Source organism: Physeter macrocephalus, chromosome 7 (genome assembly GCF_002837175.3).
Source record: "Physeter macrocephalus isolate SW-GA chromosome 7, ASM283717v5, whole genome shotgun sequence".
NCBI lineage: Eukaryota > Metazoa > Chordata > Mammalia > Artiodactyla > Physeteridae > Physeter > Physeter macrocephalus.
Window position 1 is genome coordinate 126952252 of NC_041220.1, and position 10836 is coordinate 126963087.

General features: G+C 44.1%; 1 protein-coding gene across 3 annotated transcripts; it reads left to right on the top strand.

The window, feature by feature from the left end:
- Positions 1 to 5345: 5345 nt before the first annotated feature.
- SPRY1 (sprouty RTK signaling antagonist 1) lies at positions 5346 to 10507 on the top strand. 3 transcript variants are annotated; one of them, XM_007109528.4, is made up of 3 exons: positions 5935 to 6477; positions 7289 to 7469; positions 8275 to 10507. In XM_007109528.4, exon 3 carries the CDS (start codon positions 8330 to 8332, stop codon positions 9287 to 9289), a length of 960 nt encoding a protein of 319 aa, XP_007109590.1. In that variant the 5' UTR covers positions 5935 to 6477; positions 7289 to 7469; positions 8275 to 8329; the 3' UTR covers positions 9290 to 10507. The 3 variants fall into 3 exon arrangements, with proteins under 3 accessions (XP_023975179.1, XP_007109590.1, XP_007109588.1); XM_024119411.3 differs by lacking the exons at positions 5935 to 6477; positions 7289 to 7469 and adding an exon at positions 5346 to 5437; XM_007109526.4 differs by lacking the exon at positions 7289 to 7469.
- The last annotated feature ends 329 nt before the right edge of the window (positions 10508 to 10836 follow it).

Genomic DNA, 10836 nt, shown 5'->3' on the forward strand with positions numbered 1-10836 from the left:
ATGCTCCAAGAGAATTGCAAATCAAAGAAACCCGAGGTATAAATTCTTTTTTTAGGAAAAAAAAACCTCTTGGAAGTTTTCGTGTTTTCTTTTTTCAATATTAAGCATTCTTATAGAAGGCACGTCTAGAGTCATTTCATCAAATAAATATTCTACTTTTATTTTCCCAGAGGATAAACTATAGCCTTTGGCATAGGTTATTTCAATAGGAAATAAAGATTAAAGCAGACAAGCCCCAGGAGATGTTTTAAGTTGTTTTTGTTTTAATAAAAACATAATTTTGTTTTCTTCCTGTTGTATCTATGAGGGCAGTTAAAGGTTTAAATTAACCTAGGTTCTTATGCACTTGTCTCTGAAGATGAAGTTAGCAGTACATAGTTGTGGAAATGAGAGATTAATAACTTTTGCTGACCAGAATCAAAGCGAATACCAGGTGATCATTATAAGGACCATTCCACTCCTAGGTTCAGAAATCAAATCAGCAGAAGAGATGGCTAATCCTGTTTCCTTGCGGAAATGAGGAGCAAGTCAAGGCTTAGAAGGGAACATTTAATAATATGGAAGAGGAAAGAAGACAGGATTTATTCTTCAACTAGGTAGATAAGAAATGAAGACTGTTTTGTACTAGGGCAAAGATGTTTCCTTAGACGACCTTACCATGTGGATCTAATTAGCAAAATCTTTGATATGTAGTAGTGATGCAGTTTGTCTGAACTCTTGTTGCTTTGATTCTCTGTAAAGGAATATAACACTTAAGGAATGAAGGGCACTAATTCAGAGCCCTTCCATGTGCATTTCTTTCTTTTTTTTACAACTTGTAGAAAAACAGAATCATTTGTGACAAAGAACACAAATGGTTAGTTGTAGAATTATAGAGCTGACAGAAACTCTACAAATCATTCAGTATAACTTATTCCATGTATTGTTTGATTTGCCCACTTCCAGGATTTGAAACCAACACAGAACATTAATATTTCAAATAGGGCAGAAAGATGAGAATTACACTTACGAAAATGAAAAGAATGTTTATGGAAAATTTACAGAATAGGTTGGCCTATTTCTGTCAACTACAAAGATTGTTTACAAAAGGAAACTGAAAATAAAATGGCTTATCCTTGCCAGCTTTTCTTGGGAAGTATAGTAATATAGTGACTATTGCCCTAAAAGGAAAGTAACGACTTAGTTTCCATTCTTGGTTCTTCATTACTTTATTAGATACTTATAGGGTAACTCACCAATTTCTGTTATTGTTTCTCAGCAAGATAAAAGATTATATTTATTATCATTACTTCACCGAAACATTGGGAGGATTAATGAGGTATTATTTTTCAAGAGCTTGGAACACATTGTGGTTCTGCTAGTTTGGCAAATAAAGTAGGTAAATGAGTAAGTTAAGCCTCAGTACTACACTTTTTTCTTGTTTTTTAAATCACTAGCAGTTGCCAGGAGTTACCAGACCTTTTTATTTCATTTTACTTTATTATTTTCTCAAAAGTCAAATCAGTAGAAGAAATGGCTAATCTTGTTTTCACATGAAAATGAAGAATGTCAGGGTTCACTTTCCATTCCACCTTATTTTTTTAGATCTTAATATAGTAAACTGAAAATTATTTTAAGATTTTCTCATGGATATTTACATTGTTTTTCCTTTTTGGGAAAATTTCATACTCTAGCTATCCATTTCTAGCCAAGGTACACTGTAATTAAACTTTCTAAATAAAGAACAATGTCTATTTTAAGCTAAAATTTTAGAATTTCTACCAAGTCTTAGAGTTGTAGGCAATCAGAAGAAGGGGCAGGTTTTATTAAATGTCTTCTAGATCCAGGGCGGCAAGGCTATACCTATATTTATTTGTAATGTACTATTTAGAGAAAAACATTGATGCGTTTTAGTGCTAGATGATGTAAAGGGTCATTGGTCAACTTTGTGCAGCATACTGTTTGATTTCTAAGTAGAACATGACCCATGATGATGGTGTATAGATACAATTTCAAGGATTTTATTTATTATTGTAATTTAAAAATACTTAATTCTCACGCAAATTGTAGTTTAATAATGCACCCGTGGTTGAAATAGTTTGAAGTTCATTTGCAACAGAAATCTTTCAAGTATATTGTTGTAGGATTTATGGAAGTAAAATGTTCAGTGCTCCCTCTCCTGGTTTTATCATATTGGTGAACTGACCTCTCGTCCTCAAATCGTGGTGATAGCGGAGAAGACAATTTTGAAGACCCAGGTAAGATACTCTGATGGAATATTCTATTTCTGAGTTGACTATTCCAAACCCATTCAAATTGGGCAAGAAACTTATCCACTGGTTAAAGTTCATTACATCCCCAAATATAATGATATATGAAAGAATAGAAAATATGTACAATAATGTTGATTTTATCCTTTGAAACAGACTGTTTTATTACAATTTATATTATTGAATGAATAGGTAGCTTCTTGGTTTAATTCTTGTTCTATGTTATTTTCTAGTGATGCTTTCTTCTTCTTGCTCATGGTCTGAGCAGTGCCCTAGGGTCCCGAGAGGTCATTCCAAATACAACTTTAATTTTTTAAAGTGCTCAAACATTTGAAAGTCTAGAATAGAAAAAACCAGTTTCAAAAGAATCACTTGCTATTAAAAAATTACTTTGAACCAAAAATGTCCGTACTCAAATTTATATATGATTTTTTTTTTCCTGGAGTTTTGCTTTGTTTGCTTTATTTTGTCAAAGACTTTAAGCTTCTGATATGTAGTACTGCTGATATATAGTACCTGGAGAAAATATTTCCTTTCCACTTACTATACGTTTTTGGGTTTTAGGTATCTTTTAAAAGTCTCTGTGGAAACTCAAATTTCACATACCGTTACGCTCACTGCAGCATGAAGTACACGATTTTGATAATAAATGTCTAAAATCCAATAGTTTGTAAGGAAACAAAAAGCAAGTTTCCTACTGATTAAAATGCTTTTTTTGTGTGTGTGACACATCATTTATGCTTAAGAATTATACAACTTCTTGGAAAATTATTTCTATTTTAATGGCTTGCCATTTAGCTGATTTTTAAAAATAATTTTTTTTTCAAAATTATAAATATATTACAAAATTGAAGGAGTTTGGGATTTTTAAAATTTGATTTTGGGGAAATTATATCACAAATCAAGATAGAGCAATTATTATAAAATCTACAGCAGGAGATTGCGCCTCAATGACATATTGTTACATACATTTGCAGTGAGTGCCACCTTTTGAACTTTGAGGTTTCACATATTCTGAACTTTGCTTTAAATAGGAACTAATGTTATATTATCATCTTTTTTCTATCAATATACATTCTCTCACTAACTGATCAGAAGTGATGGCTTGATATACAACTTTTTAATCTTCTTTTATTCTTCAAAATTGTTTTCTAATTCAACTTTAAGAATAGAGTCCACCCATCCTTTTACTGAGATTGATGACTAAATTTAAAGGTATTCTTTCATGACAAACAGCATTTGCAGGATTTTTAGAGGCAATCCACATTTTTAGAGGATGTTTTTCACAGGAGTGTACAGGGCAACATTTCCAAGTGAGTACTCATAAACGAAAGAGGAAACGACTGTTGGGGAAATCCTGCTCCAGGTTTTCAGGCAGCCCGTATGATTGACATATGATATCACTGGAGGCGTGTCCTGGAGTGGAGGTGGAGGTGCAGGCGACGAGCTGAAATTCTGCGGAGCCGGAGTGGGATCGCTCTGTAAGGCACTCAGTGGTTTGCAGAGTGATAGCTGCAGACAGAACTCCCTGCCCTGGATAAGGAGCAGCTACAGTCGCTGTAAATGTGCCTGAAAAGCAATTTCCAATCTTTGCGTTAGGTAAGAACTGTTTCCTTCCTTTCCTTCCGCAGACATTTTAGGAAAGATCAGGTGAGAAATGTTGGCTTTTGCAAGGAACTGGTTATTTCTTTGAACTCGCTTTAGATCTAAGATTACTGGCGGCATTTCAAATTACCAGTAGCATTCCCACTACTAAAACTAATGCTCTTAAAGTAAATGCTACCACCAAAAGAAAAAGCAGGGTCCCTTTCCCTCCCCCCCACCCCCGTAAGCGAACTACTTAACAAGGTTAAAGTCTGAAACGGTCGGATGTGTGAAAAACTGGGTGGTTTATGCCGAAGAGGGGCTGGCACTCGGGTGTGTGGACCAAATGCGTGTTTGTTTAGGCATAGTTGGCGACCGAATCCCGAGAAGCAATTGTCTAAAACCTGAATTTCCCGTCTCTGTGTATTGATTTCCAATGCGCAGAGGCGTCGCTTGAACGTTGTTTGAACTCCTAGGCATTCCAAGGGGCAAAAGCACTTCGGCAAAAACGTGCAAGACTGCATGTTACTTTGGTTCGCTGCTGACACGCCGACTGTGCGCCCGCCTGTCAATCACTGGGAGCAGCAACAGCCAGCACATGGCAGCGGGTGCGGGCGGCTGGCGAGCGGCCCGCTCGGCTCCACTCTCCTCCCGGGCGGCGGAGCGCGCTGCGCGGCCAAGTGCCTGGAAAGAAAGGGAAATTAACGCGTTTTTCTCTCTAATCGTCTGTAGCAGGCATTTCGGCCGTGGAAGAGGAGGGTCGGAGGACTGGGAGTGAGCGCTGCCCGGGAGACGCTGACTGCCAGCACCGGAGTTCCCGGGGACGCCGTGCCCCCACTTGCCCGGCGTGCGGGATCGGGAAAGTGCCTGGACCTGCGCGGGGGGACCTGCGCCCCGCCTCCTCCCCGGAGGAGAACCCCCAAACCTCGCTGCCTTCACCACCACCCCTCAAAAAGCCGGTAAAAAAAAAAAAAAAAAAATCAAATTCCCACCCCCCCCAACCCTCGGAGAGCGGCGGCTCGGCCTCGCAGGCGTGTGCTCCCGCTTGCCTGCGCGGCTCCGTGACCCGCCCGCGGACGCCGGTTCGAGCCCCGTCCCGGGCGCCGCGGAGCCTCGAACGTCCGTGACGTGGATTTTCACGCGTCAGGAGGCCGCCACTCTCGCCTTTCCCGCGAGGAGCGACTGGAACCCGAGAAGAACTCTGGTCCGAGCACGCACCCTCATCCCCGCCGCTCCCTCGCTCGCTTTCCGGAGAGACCCGGAGAGCCCTCCCGAAGGGAACTGTTTTCTGGCTCTCGGAGGGGGCTGCAGGAGAAGAGCCCCGGAGGTGGATGTTACTGAGCTGCGCGGCGCACGCGAGCTGTGAGGAGTCTGCGCCCGGCCGCGCGGAGTCTCCGGAGGATTGTCCCCCGCAGCCGGAAGGGGGCCGCGGGGAGCGCTCCTGCCCGGCGGGGGCGGTGGAGGCCGCGGGCCGACCGGCCGCAGCTCGGGCCATGCCTCCCCGTTCTCCTCGCCGCGGTTGATGCGGGGCGTGCACGCAGCCGCCCGCACCGGGACCCGGGCCGGGTTGCACGGCTTGGCCCCCCGCCCCCGCTTCGGCCTAGGTGAGTGTGGGGCGCCCGCTCTCCGGCCGCGGGGGCGGGAGGGGCGGGCCGGGCGGCAGGTGCGGGCCCGGAGGAGCAGCGCGGGGGCCGGGGCCGCGGCCGCGCGAGGGGAGGGCGGGCAGAGGAGGGAGAGGGGGGGCGACCCCTCCCGCGGCGCGGCCCTCCCGCCGGGGCGCTCAGAGTCCGGAACCGGGCGGGCGACCTTCCGCCTCCGCACGGGCTGGCGAGCGGGGCCCCGCGTCCTCAGTCGCCTGCAGCGGTGGCGCCATGACCCGGGGTGTCCTATCGGAGGAACCGCCCTCCCCCCGGGGGAAAGACGCTTTCAGGGAGGCTTTTGTGGGGGGGGTCAACGGGGCGGGGGGAGCTGCGGAGCTGTTCGGCGAGTTTTCTGGGTCGGAGGCTCCCTGGGACTGGGGCCGGGAACGGCGTGTTTGCGCCCGCGTGTGCCTGAGCAAAGCCCCAATTCGCTGGGGACGCCGTGGCCCGAGTCTGCGTGCGCCCGAGCGAGCTGCCACTGTAGTCTTGTAGTGAGAGCGGTGGAGCGGCGAGGGGAGGGGAGAGGGCACTGCCCCTTTAAAAGTGGGGAAGTCCGCCCTCCTGAGGTAATGGTAACCTCAGCCTCCTCCCCTCCTCCTGCCCGAGAGAGAGAGAGAGCGAGAGCGGGCGAGAGAGCGAGCGAGCAAACTTGTTTTCATTCATAACTTTTTCCTTTTCCTTCCTCGCCGTCAACTCTTTATTCCCCGCTCGTCTCCGCGCGGATTGCAGAGGGCGCAGCTCCACCGCGGTAGCCGGCGATGTGGCGACGCCGCTCTGCAGCCCCTGCCCTTGGCTCGCTGCGCCCCGGCTCTTTAGGAATCCGGCTTCTCCTTTAAAGTGTAGACAGCTATTTATTTATAACCCTCCCTGACGTGGGCTTGCTTTTTGGCGCCCGCGTTCGCTCTGAAGGCTCTCCCCGATTTGTGAGCCTCCTTGGTGGCACACGCCAAAAGGTTTTGGAAATCCACGGTGATCCTTAGGATGTGATGGGATTGTCCGAAAAGGTATTCGACTTTGATTCGGGGGTTTCTTGGGGAAGACAGTCCGCCGAGAGCGTGTGAGCGTGTTTGGGGCTGGATCGAGGACTTGTCACTGCTGGAAGAGGGGCTTTGCTTCAGATCAGAGGCGGCCGAGTCTCTTCGCTCTTTCCTTTGATCCGGTGGTCTCCGCCACCGGCCAGCGTGAACTTTGCCACAGCTAGCGTTTAAAACTCAGATTCAAGTGCCTGGTGTTTTATCTGCCCTCTTCAAATCCACCGTTTTTCCTTTCGTGTGGAATCCGCCTTGCTACCTTTAGGTACTCTTTGCTTTAAAAGCATTGGGTTGAAAAAGGGCTTTGCGAGGAGGAATGATATTGTGCAGAGTAACGATGGACTCTTTTGAACAGCCTTTAAGGATTCCAGGACTGAACCCAGCAGGTTGCGAATGTGTTTCTCCTTCTGTACAGAGAAGGTAGAAGAAAGTAGAAACTCGAGGATCTGAGTTGGGAGAATGAGGGAGGGAAACGCCAAGAAGTTAACATGTTAAGACTTGGTCCGGGGACCTTGAGTGAAGTTAAGAGATGAAATGGACTTCTTTCCGCTTTATTCCTTAAGCTGATGTGTTTTGGCTCAAGGTAGTAGTGGGGAATGGGCATTTTTTTCTTTTCATTCTTGAATTGGATCAAATCTGTAGGCTTTGGGAGGAATTTGTGTGAAAAATGTTCTAGTCTACCATAGACTGAAAACAAACGTTTTTATGTTTGTTTTATGAAGAAGACCTTATAAATTAGAAACTATTTACTATTGGTGTGGAAACAAATGCTTATTTTTATCAGGATATTACTGTACTTTATTACAAGAAGCACATGGATTCAGAGTTGGCAGTGCCTTTGAAAATCAAGATCTGTCATGTAAATACAGATTTTTAAATTAGAGGAAATACAGATAATTGAAACGGCCAGGATTTCCCCGTACTACTAAAGGCCTAACACTTGTGTGTGAAAGTTATCTCGTTAGGTGAGTGGAGCCCTTATTTAAACTTAAAAAAAAAAACTCCTTTCATGATTTCAAATGTGAATACTCTTAACGTTCACAGAACCGTACATTAAGTTTCGTGTGTGTGCTTTAGAGGCCATAAAACACCAAGAACTGTTGTATTTGTCTACATTTGCATCTTGTACATTAATAATGAGCTAGCTTTAAAATTCTGGTTTCTCCTGAAAAATGACCTCTTATTTTGAGATTCCATTTCAGTTTGGAATCTCTTTGATTTTTTTTTTATTTAAATGCGTGAAGTATACCTTGACTAATCTCCTCTCCATTAATCTAATGCTTGTAACAGCAAACAAATAACAGAAGGCAACAGCGCCAAAGCCATTCTTAATTTTTTTAAAGAGTGGCTATTTTCTTCTATGGAAAACACCCATGAACTGATACTGAGCCCTCTTTAGATGAGAGCTGTTTATTAGTGCTTATACTCAATATTCCGCGTGAGGGCATGCTCCATTTTAATTGTTCGTTAGATTCACAAACAGGAAGACATTACTTCTTGATTTTGCTTTTTAAAACTTGAAAAAACTTCTAATTCTTATGGCATGGGGTCTCTTGCTTACATTCTTCTTCTGTGATGTGGTCCTGGGCCTCTCTTAGAATTGGACTCTGGCCAGGACCCCAACATCATTGTAATCCACTGATGAGGGAGATCATTACCAGGTGGTTTAGGCAATTTGTGACTTGACAGGATTTCTCGCCTCCCCCCTCCCCCAAATGCTTCTCGTCATTTATCTTTTCTCTGTTTTTTTCATCTTTGATTTCCTTTTAGGATTTCAGATGCATGCCAGGTTTCCACTGATTGCCAGAGTTCACGATCACTACACATGGATCCCCAAAATCAACATGGCAGTGGCAGTTCATTAGTTGTGATCCAGCAGCCTGCTTTGGATAACCGTCAGAGATTAGACTATGAGAGAGAGATTCAGCCTGCTGCTATTTTGTCCTTAGACCAGATCAAGGCCATCAGAGGCAGCAATGAATACACAGAAGGGCCATCGGTGGTGAAAAGACCTGCTCTTCGAACAGCACCAAGACAAGAAAAGCATGAAAGGACTCATGAGATCATACCAGTTAATGTGAATAATAACTATGAGCATAGACCTACCAGCCACCTGGGACCTGCAGGACTCTCGAGTAATACCAGAGGCCCCATATTGAGCAGGTCAACCAGCACTGGAAGTGCAGCCAGTTCTGGGAGCAACAGCAGTGCCTCTTCCGAGCAGGGGCTGTTAGGAAGGTCACCACCAGCCAGACCAGTCTCTGGCCACAGGTCTGAGAGGGCAGTCCGGACCCAGCGCAAGCAACTGACTGTGGATGACTTGAAGGGTTCCTTGAAAGAGGAGCTGGCACAGCACAAGTTCATCTGTGAACAGTGTGGGAAGTGCAAGTGCCGAGAATGCACAGCTCCCAGGACCCTGCCATCCTGTTGGGCCTGTAACCGGCAGTGCCTTTGCTCCGCTGAGAGCATGGTGGAATACGGAACCTGCATGTGCTTGGTCAAGGGCATCTTCTACCACTGCTCCAATGACGATGAAGGGGACTCTTACTCGGACAATCCTTGCTCCTGTTCACAGTCACACTGCTGTTCTCGGTACCTGTGTATGGGAGCCATGTCTCTGCTTCTACCTTGCTTACTCTGTTACCCGCCTGCTAAGGGATGCCTGAAGCTGTGCAGGGGGTGTTATGACTGGATCCATCGCCCAGGGTGCAGATGTAAGAACTCCAACACGGTCTATTGTAAACTGGAGAGCTGCCCCTCCCGGGGTCAGGGTAAACCATCATGATTTTTGGACGTGGGTGGGACCTCCTGAACTTCTAGCTTTCAAGCTGTGGCTGTTATGGAAAGATCCTGTTAGATACTGGTTTTATTTTCTTTGCAGTTTTTCCCTGTTTCCCACGTTCTCTCCCCCTCTTCCCAAGGTTTGACTCATGGATTTTACTCTTCTCTAATGGATGATCTTCAGAAACAGTGAACTGTGAAACTGCACCTGGCTCCCCCTTAGGACAAGAGCCTCTGCCATCCACTCGAGAGGATATTGAGAGCCAGTGGGCTTTTGTGTAGCCTTTTTGTTCTGCAAGCAACTTTCCAAAGTTGTACACGAACATACCCACACACACACCCAGACTACAGTGATTTAGAGCTGTTTTTGATTGGGTACTCTGGGAGCAGGGAAATTGGTTTTTTTTAAAGAGGCAACCATTTAATTGCTTAAATAAGCTATGTATTAAATCTGTCTCCAATTAGGGCTCTCTTCATAGCATTGGACCCCTAAGTAGCAAGGGGGATATGTTTCTGTTATAACATTAAAATTCTCCTTTAACCACTGCCCTCTCCTTCTTGCCCCCCAACGTTCTCTCCCCTCAGTTTTGGCATTATCTTATTCTAGAGATGCCAGTTTTGTTTTTTGGGTTTTTTCCCCGTGTAATTTTAGATTCGCTTTACAGTGTAAATCTTCACATTGGAGATATATTAGTTGTATCTTGCTCATCTTTGTTCAAAGCTTTCATATTTGTGAAGGACTCGGCTCCCTTCCTTCCGTACCCCCACGCTTTTCACCAAATTACTCTTGTCACTGAGGGCACTTGGATGACTGAAGTTGATATTTATAGCTGATCCATCTATACATGTCACAGAACTATGCTGCCTAAAGTGATCTTGGCTCCTTAATGGTTTTTGGACTCTTTGGTTAGTTAACAGCTGAGTAGTTCTAATCTTTTCTGTTTTCATTGCCTTAACCACAAATTGTGGTGCTTTTTGTATATTTTATGTATAAATCACAAAGTTGAATTCTGACTATTTTTAAGACAAAAGTCTGTTAAACTTTTTTATTGTAAAGAATATTTATTATGCGAATCTATTATTTTATGATATTTATTGCAAAAACTGTTGAAATGTACTCATGTCTGAATATAACAAAATATCAATACATAACGGAAAAATAAGGTGACACGAAGAAAGTACATATGTTAACTATAATGCAGAAAATATATTAATTAATGAACCTGTCTCTTGATTTCTTCATTTATTAGCCTGTATCGTTGTGGTGATTTTTGTCATTTGCTTCCACTCTTTCTCCATGCATACCCATTTTCTTTCTTTCCCTTAACATACCAAATCTAGATGCAAGTGAGCTCAAATTTTGAACTAGTTGTTTCCTGGAAAATGCATTAATCGAGATTTTGTAATCCAAATTGTGTTTCAACAAATGCCTGAGTAAATCACTTTACAGAGTGAAAAAAATTCTTTTGTAATTAGTGTTAACAATTCCTGCCTCTTTTGGCTATTTTGTAATAAGCAAGGGGTTTTGTGTATGTCATACTTTCTTGCAAT